This window comes from Platichthys flesus, chromosome 12 (assembly GCF_949316205.1).
Source record: "Platichthys flesus chromosome 12, fPlaFle2.1, whole genome shotgun sequence".
NCBI classification, from domain to species: Eukaryota; Metazoa; Chordata; class Actinopteri; order Pleuronectiformes; family Pleuronectidae; genus Platichthys; species Platichthys flesus.
In genome coordinates, this window is record NC_084956.1 from 429,658 (window position 1) to 446,300 (window position 16,643).

A 16,643-nucleotide genomic window follows, 5' to 3' on the forward strand; every position below is an offset into this window, starting at 1 on the left:
ACTAGCTTCAAACTAGCTAACGAGCAACTAACGGTGAAGGAACAGTAGCATGAAGTTGTTTTACCTCTGAATCTGTTGATGTGAACGTTTTTCTTCTGTTTCAGTCAAAAACAAAAAAATAATACAAAAACACGCTGTCACTCACCTGAGACAACTTCCTGTGAAACCCTTTCAAGATAAAGTCCGAATAAAATTTCACCTATAACTTTTCTGTTTGTAGCAGACAAAACACATGTCATCTGATTAATAAAATATATAATGTATATAAAAGAATATAATTATAATTCATTTGATTTCATTTATCAATTTTGTGTCTGTTTTGTCTTATAGAAATTCAAACTGAAAAAAATGTAATTCAAAATATTAGATTTAACATGGGGTTGCTGGATTATATAACCACCTCAATTACATAACAAAGTTAAGACATATAATTATATGATGTGAAATATTTCAATGTTCACAAATGTTTGGAATTAAATTAAAATTGTTAATTTAAGTTTTTTCTGATCATGAAAACGATTAAACAAAGCTTTTATTTTGATGGTTATCCCGCGGGACCGGAAGTAGGTATGAGCTCTTATACACGGTCTGACGCAGCTCCGTCCTGCTGTCATGGAGACCAGTGCCCGTCAATCAGAGCGGAAAGCCCCGGAGCTGGGGGGGAACTCCGGCAAACGAGTCCTCTGATTGGTGCGAGGGGGAAAACCCGCCCAACAGACACAAACACACACAAACACACACACACGAACTTTAATTATATGTAACAGCAGCTCATGTTTAAAGCACTAAAGAAAATATTTTAAAAACAAAACTTGTGTTGGCGTTTTGTTTATTGTTTTGAAAGGTTTTATAGAAATAAAGGTTATTATTAAATATGTATATATAAAGAAGGAGACAATTAAAATTGATATAAAAAGTGTCAGATGATTTTCATGTTGTCAAAGTCTCAGAATTAAGTAAATTTTAGATAAAACTTTAATTAAATAAGTGAATTAACGTGAACATCAATGTTTAACTGTTACCTCAACTAAAGTTTGATGAGCTCCTTTGAGCAACACAATTATATTATTATTAATATTCACAACATGAACAGTTATCAGATGCAGTGTAATGAGGGTGAATGTGTAAGGACCTGCTGCCACCTGCTGGTCACATCATGAACACTCAGGCTGAGACGTCAGCGTTTTATTCAAAGATTTAAATTTAATTTAAAACCTTTGAATTACAATTTTATAAAAATGAATTTTGTTTCACATTTGTTTTTGTTTCATCAATTTACAAATAATAATGAGTAATATGTGTGAAGGTGGCTTCAGATCAGAAGTGTTGTTATCAATCAATCAAATTGTATTTGTATAGCCCAGATTCACAAACTACATTTAGTCTCACAGGTGAGACGTCCTGTGTCCTCAACCGTCAACCAGAGTCAACTTCCTGTTCAGGTGAGGCTATCGGTCCAAGAGGCTGTTGTAAGTCTGGTTAGATCCATATTCACATTTTCATACAAGTTGGTGAAATGTTCTGCTTCGTCTTCCAGGGGGCGCTAACGAGTCATTTTTCCACTAGCAACATTCAAAAATGAATTTGTCGTGTTGCCACGGGAACACTGTGCAACATCACCTGTCAACATTCATAATTCCGTCGTCATCAAACTCTCAATCGTCTTCTCGACGTTCTGTAGGGGGCGCTAGCATCCATTTGTCACACCAATAACCAAAACCCCTATTGTCATTTTCGAAATATGTAAGTTTCACAAATTTTCGAGTAGATTTAGCCTCCTGAAAATTTGATCAATTATAAAAATGAAACATACATTTTTGGTGCGTTGTCATGCCAACAGCATTCAACAAAAAGCGAAGCTCCATAATCATCATCGATCCGTCTTCTGACCAAAGAGCAGCTGGAGGTGTCAACTAGCTGCGAGGGGCACATACCAGCAGGGGGGGCTGTGAGTATGACTGAATATGTATGTGTTCAGGTCGGGACTCTTATCAAACCTGTGGAGCCAAAAACCTCCTGCTGGGTTTGGAACATGGGTCATGTGACTTTCTGCATCTGATACATACGCTCTATGATTTTCATGCATTTTGGTGAAACGTACTGCAGGCGCTGCCCTTCAGGGGGCGCTATCAAGTCAATTGGACACACCCATGGTATGAAAACCAAGGACATTTCTTTCCAAATTTTGGCAAAAGTTACCAAAAATACAATTAATTAATAGATAAAGAAAAGGTAAAACAATAATGTAAATCATCATCGTTAATACGAGCAGACTAAAAACAGGAAGTGGAGACTTTGGATGAAGACACAATGTTTTCTTCACATGACCGTCGAGCTGCTGATTTTCTAGAAACATGTCACAGCTGTTATGGAAAACTCACACACACACACACACACACACACACACACACACACACACACACACACACTCACTCACACACACACCGTCATAAAACAGTCAATTAGAGGGCAGGTGCTGGATTCCTCAGGCAGGTGATTGGAGTGACTGGTTTGGACGTGAGGTCGTCCACTCGTCTCTGATTGGACGTGAGGTCGTCCACTCGTCTCTGATTGGATGGTTCACAGGAAAAGGTTTACACGTGTTCAAGGTTTCTGGGTTTGTTGGTTAATGTCACCATCATGAGCTCAGCTCTGTTTAGTTCGTTGTGCCATGTACAAGTTTATAATTTAAAAAATATGATCAGTACCTTAACTGTGGTATTGTAACTACATGGAGTACTTTTACTCACAGTAACTAAATCATGTGAAGGAGCAAACGCTGAATCAGATGTTTTAGGCACGAAATTAATTTCTGTGTGTGAACTTACTTTTAACTTTGTGAGGACCATTTAACATAGACTTACAGAGGGAGGACACTTTGACTGGTCCCCACGTCTTCCTAGGACTGGTTGAGGGTCAAGACCTGGTTTTGGTTTGAATGATCAGTGACTGTATATAAAGATGACCAGTGACTGTATATAAAGAGGATCAGTGACTGTATATAAAGATGATCAGTGACTGTATATAAAGATGATCAGTGACTGTATATAAAGAGGATCAGTGACTGTATATATAGATGATCAGTGACTGTATATAAAGATGACCAGTGACTGTATATAAAGATGACCAGTGACTGTATATAAAGATGATCAGTGTCTGTATATAAAGAGGATCAGTGACTGTATATAAAGATGATCAGTGACTGTATATAAAGAGGATCAGTGTCTGTATATAAAGAGGATCAGTGACTGTATATAAAGAGGATCAGTGACTGTATATAAAGAGGATCAGTGACTGTATATAATAACTACCTGAAATGACAGACAGCATCTTTGACCAACATTAATATAACGTCAACTTATATCTTTGGCGTTTGGTTAATGACCTCCACCACAGCCAGCCACCAGGGGGCGATCGAGATGGTTTGGCCTTTTGGGAGTGGTGGTGACGTCGTGTAAAGAAGAAGTAAAGTTTAGTTGTTAACTGAAATCCAGCAACAAAAGAGAAACATCTGAAAAGTCCCGTCTTCAGAAATCCATCGTAGAAACTCCCTCAGAAGTCGTGAGGCTGTACGATGTCTCCCCCCTCAGCCACGCCCCCCAGAGAGGGACGCCACGCGAGGGACGTGGACATGTCTCCATTTGCATTTATCGGGTGAGTCATCTTGGTTTGTTGAAAACGTAAGTAACCATATTAGGAGAGAGGGGGTGGAGCCTGACTGAGAGCTCGGGGACACACCCACCTCTACCTGCCTCCTTCACCACCTGGAGGACACCAGCTGTCAATCACAGCCCAGTGGTTATTTCCTGGAGGTCGTGAGTTTATCGGTTCGACGCTGAAAAAGCTTTTTGTTTTCACTCCTCCTCTTTTCTTCATCTGTCTCTCTCTCATCCATTTATTTATTTTTCTCTCTCTCTTGCTTTTCACTCTGCCTCACTCATCCTCTCTCTCTCTTTTGTTTGCTCCAGTGCGCAATCTCTCTATTCCTCTCTCCCTCCCTTTCTCGTAAGAGCTCTCTCTCTTTCTCACGTGTCCTCTCTCCACCCCTCTCTCTCTCTCTCTCTCTCTCTCCCTCATCCATTAGCAGGAAGACGAGAAGAGGCGAAACGACAGAGGCAGACGGAGCACAAGGAGACGAGAAAGGGACAGAAGAGTCGAGCGATAAGACGAGAAGAAGACGAGAGGAAGAGCAAAGCATCATGGACGCTCTGAAGAAGGGATTCTCCATGGCGAAGGGTGGAGTGGTGTCCGCTGCCGAGAAGACGAAGGCCGGCGTGGAGGAGGCCGCCACCAAGACCAAGGAGGGAGTCATCTATGTCGGTGAGAGGATGGATGGGGGGGCAGAATTCAACAACAGAAAATGTATTTGACTTCAACATTGTGAAAAAGTGAAAGACAACAATCAGACAGAAAGTGAAGATAGAGAATACAGAGGTGGAGAAAAGAGTGGATGATGGAGAGATGATCAGAAGGACAGACAGACGGAAGGAGTAAGGAGGAAGGGTAATCTGACGAGAGACATCGTGACTGGAGCGAAGAGACGAGTGAAATTCAACACCGAACTGTGAGGATGAAGGGAGGGATGGAGAGATAGAGGGAGGAGGACAAGAAGAAAATTCAGCAGTTTTTTATATGAAAGTTGAAGGAGGGATGGATGGAGTGATAGAGCAAAAGAGGGGTGGAGGGAGCGATGGGTGACGGGTTGAAAAGGTGAATCTTAACATATAAAAATCAAATGAAAGAAGGAGGGAAGATCAAAAAGTGTAATTCATCCTGAACATTGTGAGGTGATGGAGAGACTTTCATTTAAACGTATAAAATTCACATCTCGGGTTTTATTTTGGTGGAAAGTGAAGAGTGAATAGATAAGATGAAGGGATGGGCGGAGGACAAGTGTCATTCTACACCAAAGCAGGATGGAAGAAGGGAGGGAGGGAGGAAGTGATAGGTAGAGAAGACGAGGAGAGATGGATCGATGAAAAAGTGCTTGGACAGCGAATCCTTCAAACCAGTGGAGTCACCCCCTGCTGGTCATTCCAGATAACACAGCTTCATTGAAAACACGATGATTCAAATATCTCGTTGGAAATATTAAAATCCTGAGAACTGAGAAGGACTGAGACAAACTGAGGTCAAAGGTCAAACAAGGAGCAGCGACGCTTGACATTAGTGACGCAGAGGAAGTGATGATAAGGTGAAAAGCATCAGGATCAACCAAACAAATAAAACAGGAACAATAACACAACCTGTAAATGTTGATCACGTGACGTTTGATGTTCACGTGCAGATCACATGTTTGTTAAAGATTCAAATGATCATGAATTGATGCTGTCGTGCTCGGTCCTAACTCGACTCGAGGAAGAAGAAGTCAAAGTGACGGAGATATGAGCTGATGTTATGAGCCCCTTCATCTTCATCATCATCTTCCTCGTCTGGTTAGAAAACAGCTTGTGCGTCAGAATCACAGACAAAGACTCTGGTCAGTTGATTCGTCTCGTGACCAAGCAGCAGGACGCCCACGGTGTGGGGGGGGGGGGGGGGGATGACTGAGTCCCTGTGTTTCTGCTGAACTCTGACAAATTCTATAACCAACAAACATTCACTTTCTTTTAATGTTATTCAAGAAGTCGATAATGAAACGAGATCTGTCTTGTGTGTTGTGAGTAATGTTCAGACCAGTTCTCTGAAGTCAGATGCAGTTCCTCTAATGTCCACTAGATGCTGCTGTGGGGCCTGGAATCAATGAGAAAGGAGTTTAAACACATCAGAGGAAAAGTAACTGAAAGAAAAGTTTATAATGTTATAAACAAATGAACAAAGACTGGAGCAGCTGCTTGTCTACGTTTCGTCCTGGTGACATGAAGTCATTATTCTGTGTGTGTGTGTGTGTGTGTGTGTGTGTGTGTGTGTGTGTGTGTTTTTGTGCGCAGAATCCAGGTCACACTCATTCTCACAGTGTGAACGTAACATCATAAATAACAACATTGAGTGAACTCACTTCTTCGACTTTGTTTCTTCTCTCGTCAGGAAACAAGACGATGGAGGGAGTCGTGACCGGAGTCAACACAGGTAACACACGAGAGTTCGCCCCCTGGTGGCTGGCTGCAGGGTAGGGCATACCCCCCCCACCATGTTAGCAGATGGGACATGGGCCAAACCAAAAAATCTAAGTAGACGTTGAATAAATGTTTGTCAATGATGGTTTGGACATTTTAGGTTGTTATTATCTCACTAATGTTTGTTCAATATGTGTGTTTGTGTGTGTGTTTGTGTGTGTTTACATGACACTTTGTTTCCTGTCGTCCAGTTGCCCAGAAGTCAACTGAACAGGCCAACGTTGTTGCCGACACTGCCGTCACCGGGGCCAATGAAGTCGCCCAGGCCGCGGTGGAGGGGGTGGAGCATGCAGCTGTGGCGAGCGGATTCGTCAGCACGGTGAGTGACATCACGTCGGAGGATTTTAATGAATTTCATAATTAAGTGTCAAACCTATGTCTCCCTCTTCTGGCAGTGGGAGTTATTACACGTCCATCACTTTCTCTCTTCGTCAGTTTTCCTTCCTCTTGACGCAGTTTAGTTTTCTGGAGAATCTGGAGCAACAATAATTTTTAAAAGATGATTTTATTTTTGTTTTTAATCTGGTTGCTACAGGTGTTAGCAATATAATCAATGTATATATATTAATATATTTCAGATTTTTCTTCACTGAACAAAATTGATATTTTTTCTTGCGATGAAACGAAAATTTAAAATATTTCTCTTATGAAGGTTCAATGTCTCAGATTAAGTGACATCTAGTGGTGAAGGTGCAGATTGCAAGAAACTGCCCCCCCCTCAGGTGACAAGGTGACAGGGTCTCGGCTCCGGTAGAAACATGGTGGTGCAACATGGCGACTCTGAGGAGGAGGAGCCTCCTGAACAAAGGCTGATTCTGATTAAACACTAATGAAACATCCTGATAAAGATTATTTTATTTTATTGATCATATTTTATTTCTGCTTTAACAGTTCATTAGCAGTGAACAGTATGTTTACAAAATGATCAGCTCCTACATTCAATTTACGTTTGAATCTGTTTTGATGTTCAATTTTTCTCTCTTCATTGACAAATCTCCGGTGATTGGCTGGGACCAGGAGGAGGCGGGACCAGTGGCTGAGGAGGTGCCTGATTGGTTGGGGGGGGGGTTGATGAGCTACTAACTGATGGCTAGCATGGTTTGATGCTTGTAGCCTGACATGATTTTCTGACTGTAAACGATTAATCCGTGCTTTTTCTAAGATTTTAACAATTTTCAGAACGTGAAGAAAAACCCAGAATGCACCTGAGAAGCTTCTAAATGAGACGGAACCGAAAGGAATGTTACAACTAAGTGAAACACATCCCCTGTTAAGAAAACATGTTATATAATAAGTGCATCTTTATAGTTACCATCAATTAAAACCCAAAGTGTTTCATCTCAGCATCGTAACAGATGCACGTCAGGAATCAAATCTGAACTCAGAAAAGTTTCCTTCAGTTTTTACTTGCGTTATAAATATTGAAGCAGCTACAACAAAATTATAAAACTGCTAATATCAGTTTGTGAAGATGTTTTTCACTTATGTTTATAAAACTAACCCACGGGAAGGAGGAGGCGGCTAACGAGCTGACGTTCGTCTCTATGCTGATGACGCTCTGCTCCACACTAACAGAGTCAAGCTAAAGGAAACCAGGTCGGGGGTTTTCAGGAGCATGAATCTGATTCGTTCACGTGAACTAACGCTTCTTCAGCTTCTCTCCTCGGTTTCACTCTTTTACTCACTTTCTTTCACAAGTCGATGTCCTACAGATCAGTGACTGTAAATAAAGATGGACGACATGACGCCCCCATAAAGTTAAGCAACATCATCTCTATCGCCACCTGGTGTCTGGCTGCAGTACAGGGCATCAACCTCCTCCATGTTAGCAGATGGGACATGGACCAAACTAAAATATAAATTTAGTCGTTAAATAAATGTTTGTTCGAGTGTTTCCGATCAGTTTGGTTTTATTTGAGGTCAAGGAAAGACGTGAAGGAGAAGCCATAAGGAGTTAGCAAAGGAGAACACAGATATGAAAGATCTGACTCCACCTACACGCTGCGGTTTGTTATCGACAGAAGATCATTTCAATCATTTACAGAATCCAGACAGAAGGTTTTATGGCGGCTGTCGAAACCCTTCAGGTCTTTTCCCTCTAACGCAGCCTCTGACTGTAAATGATGTCATCACCACAAGATGGCGGTGTTCACATCTGAGATATTATAACTTCCTGTTTGAACAGCAGGAAGAGGAGGCGTGTCCTCATCTTTATTAACATGAATCTCGTTGACATTCAGTCACTGGTTGAAATATTGAGTTACACTTCTCCGTGAAGAAAATGGTTCAATCAGCAGATTTGAAAACGATCATCACCAGTGATGATGGAGGTCGTGACCTCGAGGTCAAACAGTGAAACAGACCAATGAAATGTGTTTGTTTACCTGTCGTTGCTCTGGGAGAAATGTATCTTTGATTGTGGGCGGGGTTATGTGACAGTCATGTGACCTCTGCCTCTCTCTCTCTCAGGCCGACCTTCCAAAGACAGAAGCTGAAGGACAAAGCGAACCGGCCGGACAGTAGGTGAGAGGACAGACTGTCTCCTGACCTGGGATCAGAACCAGACAGGAAGTCACATGGTGCATGTGTCAGCGTTTATTAACCCTGTCAACATGAAGGAGTTTCTGTCTCAGTCTCTAGTTTCAAGTCTTCTTCAAACAGCTGATGATCATTTAGTGAATTATGATCATTTAGAGTCAAACAGACCATAAAGCACCGGATGTGCTGGGGGGGGGGGTACCACAGAGTGATTGACAGCTGGTGTCGTCCAATGGGTGTGTGTTGAGTTCTTTTCTAATCAGATTTCTCTGTGTCTGTTTGTTCTTCTCAGACTCCGAGGGGAACCAGAGGAAACTAACTTCACAACATTTAACCTTTGACCTTTGACCTGCTCATCACTAACAGCTGCTTCTTCACCACATTAACCAAGAGACAGCCTGTCCTCCGTTGACATGGTTACACTGCCTCTGCATCATACTTGTCTCTCATTGTGCACACACACACACACACACACACACACACACACTGTCAGTTTGTAACACCATGCACTAAGCTGGTTGGTCGGTGTAGGACGACATCACTCAGGACACTTTGCTGACTCCGCCCCCTGACAGAGACATCTGAGGCCTTAAACTGCATGTTGCTTTACTCTCTCACACACACACACACACACACACACACACACACACACACTCACACACAGATATAAGCGAGCTTCAGGGCAGATTCTTGTTTTATAAAACACAAGTGAAATAAACACGCGTTTGGAAAACGACTTTGTTTCTTCTCCTTCACTTCCTGTTCTGTTTACACATGCAAAGGTGCAGCTCTCAGCTCTGACCACCAGGGGCAGTGTGAATTAAAACACAGGAGAAGCAGGTGACAGAGACCCAGATGTTTCTTTGGAGATGTGATGTCACTGCTTGTTTGTGATTGGTCAGTTCTCAGCAGCAGGTCACTGAATAAGGGTTTGTGTCACACCACAGAAGAAGAAGCATCAGATAAATTGTAAAACTTCATAACTTCCTGGTTGTGTAGAAATAGTCCAGAATGAATGCAGCTGTAGAATCTCCTCGTGTTTCCAAGTGGACGTCTTCATCTTCTACGTGTCCGGCTCCTCTTCTTCATCCTGAGATGTTTGTGTTCTTCAGGTTTCACGTCACGTGTTAGAAACCTCATCAACACGTCCACTCGCTCACTGGGAAGCTTCCACACATTGTCCTGCTGGTTCCTTACATGGACTCACTCTGACATGTTACACACATGTTACCAGGAGGCTGCAGGAGAAGATCAGAACATGTCCAGAGACACTGACTCAGACGTTTGTTCTCACATAGAGAACCTGCAGAGCCTGAAGACAGCTGAACACTGGAGGAGTATTTCTACTGCAGCCTTCAGGGTTCAAACATCTCGTTTGAAAATGTCATCTGAACATGTCGTGATCTGAAAAAAAGAAGAGAATCAGATTGTGTGTTTGTACGAGACATGAAGACACACCATGTTCACTGACTGCAGGGTGGGGCCTGTTTCCATAAAACACACACACACACACACACACAGACACGCATCCCTGATCCTCCACCATCAACAGAGCCTGTTGTGAGGAGGGAGGCTAACAACACAAAGACGTCCCCATGTCGATGTGACAACGAGGCCTCACCAGAAGAGAAGACTCACAAACAGTTCATGAGTGTTTCAGGTGATCCACATCAGTGGAAACACACACACCACTGGTTAATTGTGTTATCGTCACTTCATGTCTGGTTTCTGTCGTCTTTTACTTGCCATAAACCAATTTGCCTTTAGGATTAATAAAGTTGTTTTGTATTATAGTCGTAATTATTCAGTCGCTTCATCAGAAACAGGAGACGTGAACTCCATCGTGCTGATCACTGAGGATCCTGTCGTACCGTCGTCCAGCAGACGTCTGTGGTTTAAACATCACAGACATCTGTGGTTTAAACATCACAGACATCTGTGGTTTAAACTACAGACGTCTGTGGTGTGTGAACCACAGACGTCTGTGGTGTGTGAACCACAGACGTCTGTGGTGTGTGAACCACAGGACACCACCGTGTGCAGTCGAGCCTCTGGGACCGTTCTATGACGGACAAATGAAAACCCAGAGTGTAGCGCAGGCACACAAAGGATCTGAGCAGGTCGAGCGAGGGGAACAACCCCCCCCCCCCCCCCCCCCGAGTCATGTGCTCTTCAAGGGTTCGACTTCTCATGAACTTAAACAATATAGGAAATGTTGTGATGAGTCACTTTGCCTTTTTGGAATTTTTCTGATGGGAGGGGACAATTAAACAAACTCGACCACACCCACACCCACAGCCACAGCCACACCCAAACACACACACACACACACACACACACACACAGAGGCTCTTAATTGCCTGTCAAGGTGGATGAATCTGCAGTGATCGCTCCAGGGGAAAACAAACTTCACACTGGGCGGACTGGTGTGTTGCCATGACAGATCAAATTAGAGTTCCTTGGTGTCAAACCGGTGTGGCAGGTGGAGCGTGTGCGATTCCCTGCAGCCGCACCTGATTCCTGTTCAGGGCGAGGCCTGAGACCAGCATCTATAAGACCGAACGCCGTCCAACATCACATCACAAACCACATCACAACACAAACCACATCACATCACAAACCACAGCACAGCGGCGACCATGGCAGACTTCCTGGGTAATTTAGCTGGTAACAAAGGCATCGCGTCAATGGTCGGTGACCAGGCGGGTGAGTACCAGTTATGAAATATCTGGATCATATTTGATTTTTGCAGATGGTGGAGTTGTTGTACAGGAGGAGGATTTGATTGCTCCTGACTGGACCAGATTTAAACACAACCTCACAGAAGATGTTTCTTCTTCTCTGTTATTCCAGAGCGTGTTTTTCAGTCAGACACGTTCTGAGTCCTCCGCTTCCTGTGGAGCAGCTGGTGCTCAAACTGTGCCCTTTACCTTCAGCTCTTCTCCCTCTACCATCCACTTCCTGTTCACACCACATGACCTGTGGAAGTGAATGGTTACAGAAATGAGGGGGGGGGGGAGGATACATCGTACCCTGGACCCCCCCGGTACCTGTCAGTGTGACCTCATCACCTGACACCTGTGACACATCGTACCCTGGACCCGCCCCCCCCGGGACATGTCAGTGTGACCTCATCACCTGAACGGTTTCATTGTTTGCTCTGCAGGACAAGTGGTGGAGGGCTTGGTGGAAAAAGTCCTGAATAAAGATGGCGCCAAGGGGAAGGAGGAGGCGAAGGGAGGAGGCCTCGATATTGGAAACGTGCTGTCAGCAGTCGGTGGGAAGAAGGACGAAGCCAAAGGAGACAAAGGAGCCGGTGAGTCCTCAGCCACCCGACACCACTCGTACATGACGTGCTAAGAGCTTAAGATCTGACAGGCCAGTTTATCTACACAACAACAGGAAATCAAATGTGCTTCACATCAAATATAAAAGGCATCAAGATAAATGGCAAAGCAACATAAGACAAGAAAACAAAGAAACAGTTAAAATGATATTCAAGTTCAAAAGGGGTTAAATACAGAAGAAAAAATAGATAAATAAAATTGAAGAGTGAAAATAACGTGCAGTTTAAGAAACGAGTAAATGGTTTCATAAAAGTGACAAACAGGAAAGTGTTCAGCTGCAGCTCTCTGGATAAACCTGGAGCTCCTCCATGGTCAGTTTTGTGTAGACACGAAACGAAATGTCCTGAAAGTGATGTTCTATTTAAACACAATCCCAGTTGAACCTTGTACTTCAGACCCTGTAAGGTTTTAGAGAACTGCCTGCAGCACAGAGCGTAACTCTTTCCCAGTTACAGGGTCATTATTACCAGTGTCACCAGCAGAAGATGTTCTGACAGTTTGTACCTGCAGGTGTTTAATAAAACAAAGTAAAGACCATTACAGAGCAACAGAGAATCCAGCCCTAAACCTAACCCTAAGCCTAAACCTAACCCTAAGCCTCCACAGGCAGAGTCACCATGAACAACGCATGTGATGCAGTCAGTTGACTCCACCCACCTGCTCGCATAAAGCAAATTAACTAGTTACAGATTTTACCATCTTCAGTGTGGGGGGGGGGGGGTGTTTCCCATGATTTTCTGCAGCTCAGTTCATTTTGCTGAAATGTTACGAGTCTGCAGCTTTTTAATTTTGTATATATTCTCACATCTTTTCACCTCAGCAGGAATCATGGGCGCCGTAGGATCCTTCCTGAAGTAGTGCTGAAGGACACGCCTCCACCAGCAGTGTCCTGACCTTTAATCATGTGACTTTAATCATGTGACTGTAGAGAAACACACAACACACTCGGCTTATTCTCTCAGAATGTTCTGAGAACCTCAAACAATATTAAACTGGAGGATTATTATTATTATTATTATTTGGTAATCTGTTAATCTGGATGTAAAATAATGAAGACGTTTGAAACTGGTTTTAATTTTGTAAAATTAAGAGATAGGATTTTAATTTTAATGAAAGAATCACTGTCATAAATGAACTGTATTAAAACACGAGTCTTAACTGTGTGAAACCTGTTCTCAGATAATAATAATAATAATCACTTGTCAAACCTTGAATCTTAAATGATGTAATAAATAATCTGTGTGCATATGAAATAAAGGTGATAAAATACAAACTGTGTCTGTTGAACACTTTATATCTCCACTAATAATTATTAACCATCATTTGATTGATGTAACTCATGATAAAAAATCTCTGTTAATATTGGTCTATAAACATCACTTGAGGATAATATGTATATCTATAATATAGATCTATAATCCTTTATAATCATGTGGGAGGAATGATGTCATCATGACATCACAATGAAGGATGATGTCATTGGGACAACAACCAATAAGATGACGAACACAATCTACAGCTATTTGGACAAACCAATCACTGGTCCTCATACGGTATAAATTACATTCCAATATAAAGAAGTTAAAATGATTTCTGGAAGATGGAGGTGGAATAGGAACGTTCCAGGAACCAGTACAGTGGTGGTGGTAATGCACCTGGTTGTTGGTTCCCAGCCCCCAGTAAACCGACCAAAGACGAAGAAGAAGTTAGTGAAGTCGAGTGTTGATGTTGTAACTGACGGCCAAAAGGGGGAGACAAAAGTTGTCCTTTCTATAATCCAGGAATGTGCTTTTATGTTATAATTATAATAACAATAAAACCAAGTACAACGAATTACTGCATTTCGTTGTATAAGTACTTGTACTGTGCAATGACAATAAAGTTGAATCTAATCTAATCTAATCTTAGTTTGACATTTTGTCCAGAGCCATCTTGGTTTTTTGAAACCAGAAGTAGCCACACTGTGTGGGATGGTCCTAGCTGTCGGCCCTCACACACACACAGACACACTCACTCTCACTCTCACACACACACACACACACACACTCACTGAATGTATTTCTGAATTAAGTTTTTTTCTGGCTCTTGAGCTGGAGGCATCAGGACAGGTAGGACAGGTCGGACCAGTCTGAGGACACACCTGAATCCTCGACTGACAACACCTAACAAGAAAACACACCGGACTCCATCACACAGACCAACACACAGACCAACACACGGACCAACACACGGACCAACACACGGACCAACACACAGACCAACACACGGACCAGCCGATCAGCAGACATGAGTGGCCTCGCAGACATGTTCAAAAAGAAACTGGGTGAGTTAGAAAAGAGAAATCGTTTGGTTCTGTCTGATCCTCTGAATCGGTTCATGGACGAGTCGTCTGAGAACAGTTTCAGAGTTTGTTTAGAAAGTTGTGTGTCCACATTACACACATGTGTGTTTCATGATGAACAGTTTGTGTGAGGATATTTGAAACTGGAGAACAATCGAGCTGCGCCTCTCGTGGGTTTGATGCTTCAGTGTTTTCTTATTTAAATCAAAGCTTCACAGTAAGATGCTCTGGTACCAGTAAAACTACTGTACTCAGTCCAGTACAGAAGTACTACAGTATTAAAGGTACTAATAAAAGTAGTTTTAACTTCATACACATAAACCGGGAGAGACTATATTTACACTGATTCTGCCTGTGAGGCTAGCCCCACCCCTGTGGTGCCTCCAGCTGATCGAATCAAACATACATGTTCTAATTAGAAACAGTGTGAAGTAACAATGTTGTCTGTTGAGCAGAAGGCTACGTGGAGGACGCGGTGAAGGACGCGGTGAAGGAAAAACTGGGCTTCAGAGACAAGGACAAAGATAAGGACAAGGATAAAAAAGGAGGAGGCATCTTATCGCTGTTTGGGGGAGACAAGAAGGAGGATAAGGACAAGGGAGGACTGTTCTCGTTTGGTGGGGATAAGAAGAAAGACGAGGACCAAGGAGGATTCTTCTCAAAGATCTTCGACAGGGACGACGACCACGACAAAGGCAGAGGAGAGAAGAAAGCAGGATTCGCAGGTCTCTTCTCTGAGCAGCAGGCAGGGGGCGCTGACGCAGGAGGCCAGGGAGAAGGTGCAGGAGAAGGAGGGCTGAGTGTAGGAGTAAACGATAGAGGTACGTATGCAGGAGTCATTTCTGTAGACACATTTAAATTCACATCTTCCAAATCGACAAGAGTCCGATTCTCCAGCTTCTCAGAATCCTTCAGGTCTCTGTTGATGTTAAACTCACAGCAGGTGGCGCTAGAGGAGACTGTAGTTAGTCAAGTTAAAGTAACAAACAGTTCATACCTCATTCACACTAACACACCTGAACACACACGTCACATGACCATTCACATCCACAGGTCATGTGATGTCAACAGGAAGTAGATGGTCTCTGCAGCTGGTTGCTTAGTAACAGAACCTCCTCTGAAGGAGGAGAAGTGATGATGAGGTGGAAGTGTAACTGACAGGAAGTGATACTGACAGGAAGTGTCACTGACAGGAAGTGCCACTGACAGGAAGTGCCACTGACAGGAAGTGTCACTGACAGGAAGTGTCACTGACAGGAAGTGTCACTGACAGGAAGTGATACTGACAGGAAGTGTCACTGACAGGAAGTGTCACTGACAGGAAGTGATACTGACAGGAAGTGTCACTGACAGGAAGTGTCACTGACAGGAAGTGTCATTGACAGGAAGTGCCACTGACAGGAAGTGTTACTGACAGGAAGTGTTACTGACAGGAAGTGTCACTGACAGGAAGTGTCACTGACAGGAAGTGATACTGACAGGAAGTGTCACTGACAGGAAGAGTCACTGACAGGAAGTGATACTGACAGGAAGTGTTACTGACAGGAAGTGTCACTGACAGGAAGTGTCACTGACAGGAAGTGCCACTGACAGGAAGTGTCACTGACAGGAAGTGTCACTGACAGGAAGTGCCACTGACAGGAAGTGTCACTGACAGGAAGTGTCATTGACAGGAAGTGCCACTGACAGGAAGTGTTACTGACAGGAAGTGTCACTGACAGGAAGTGTCACTGACAGGAAGTGATACTGACAGGAAGTTTAACTGACATGAAGTGTAACAGGAAGTGTAACTGACAAGAAGTGATACTGAAAGGAAGTGCCACTGACAGGAAGAGTTACTGACAGGAAGTGATACTGACAGGAAGTGATACTGACAGGAAGTGTAACTGACAGGTAGTGTAACTGACATGAAGTGTAACAGGAAGTGTAACTGACAGGAAGCGATACTGACAGGAAGTGTCACTGACAGGAAGAGTCACTGACAGGAAGTGATACTGACAGGAAGTGTTACTGACAGGAAGTGTCACTGACAGGAAGTGCCACTGACAGGAAGTGTTACTGACAGGAAGTGTTACTGACATGAAGTGTCACTGACATGAAGTGTAACAGGAAGTGTAACTGACAAGAAGTGATACTGACAGGAAGTGTAACTGACAGGAAGTGTAACTGACAGGAAGTGCCACTGACAGGAAGAGTTACTGACAGGAAGTGATACTGACAGGAAGTGTTACTGACAGGAAGTGATACTGACAGGAAGTGTAACTGACAGGAAGTGTCACTGACAGGAAGTGATACTGACAG

The 16,643-nt window shown here is 43.2% G+C and overlaps 1 protein-coding gene across 2 annotated transcripts; it reads left to right on the plus strand.

Moving 5' to 3' along the window:
* Positions 1–4,049: 4,049 nt before the first annotated feature.
* On the plus strand, positions 4,050–9,371 carry sncga (synuclein, gamma a). Of its 2 annotated transcripts, XM_062400343.1 has the most exons (6): positions 4,050–4,320; positions 6,028–6,069; positions 6,308–6,435; positions 7,134–7,160; positions 8,586–8,639; positions 8,947–9,371. In XM_062400343.1, the coding sequence occupies exons 1-5, from the start codon at positions 4,200–4,202 to the stop codon at positions 8,637–8,639; spliced, it is 372 nt and encodes a 123-aa protein (XP_062256327.1). In that variant the 5' UTR covers positions 4,050–4,199; the 3' UTR covers positions 8,947–9,371. The 2 variants fall into 2 exon arrangements, with proteins under 2 accessions (XP_062256327.1, XP_062256329.1); XM_062400345.1 differs by lacking the exon at positions 7,134–7,160 and having other exon boundaries at positions 4,057–4,320; positions 8,947–9,368.
* Positions 9,372–16,643: the final 7,272 nt, after the last annotated feature.

What these genes read in the sequence shown, in the direction of transcription:
- sncga (XM_062400343.1), top strand. Translation starts at nt 4,200, where the DNA reads ATGGACGCTCTGAAGAAGGGATTCTCCATGGCGAAGGGTGGAGTGGTG. An exon ending in GGAGGGAGTCATCTATGTCG is followed by an intron (nt 4,321 to 6,027) that starts GTGAGAGGATGG and finishes TTCTCTCGTCAG; the next exon opens with GAAACAAGACGATGGAGGGA. An exon ending in CGGGACCAGTGGCTGAGGAG is followed by an intron (nt 7,161 to 8,585) that starts GTGCCTGATTGG and finishes TCTCTCTCTCAG; the next exon opens with GCCGACCTTCCAAAGACAGA.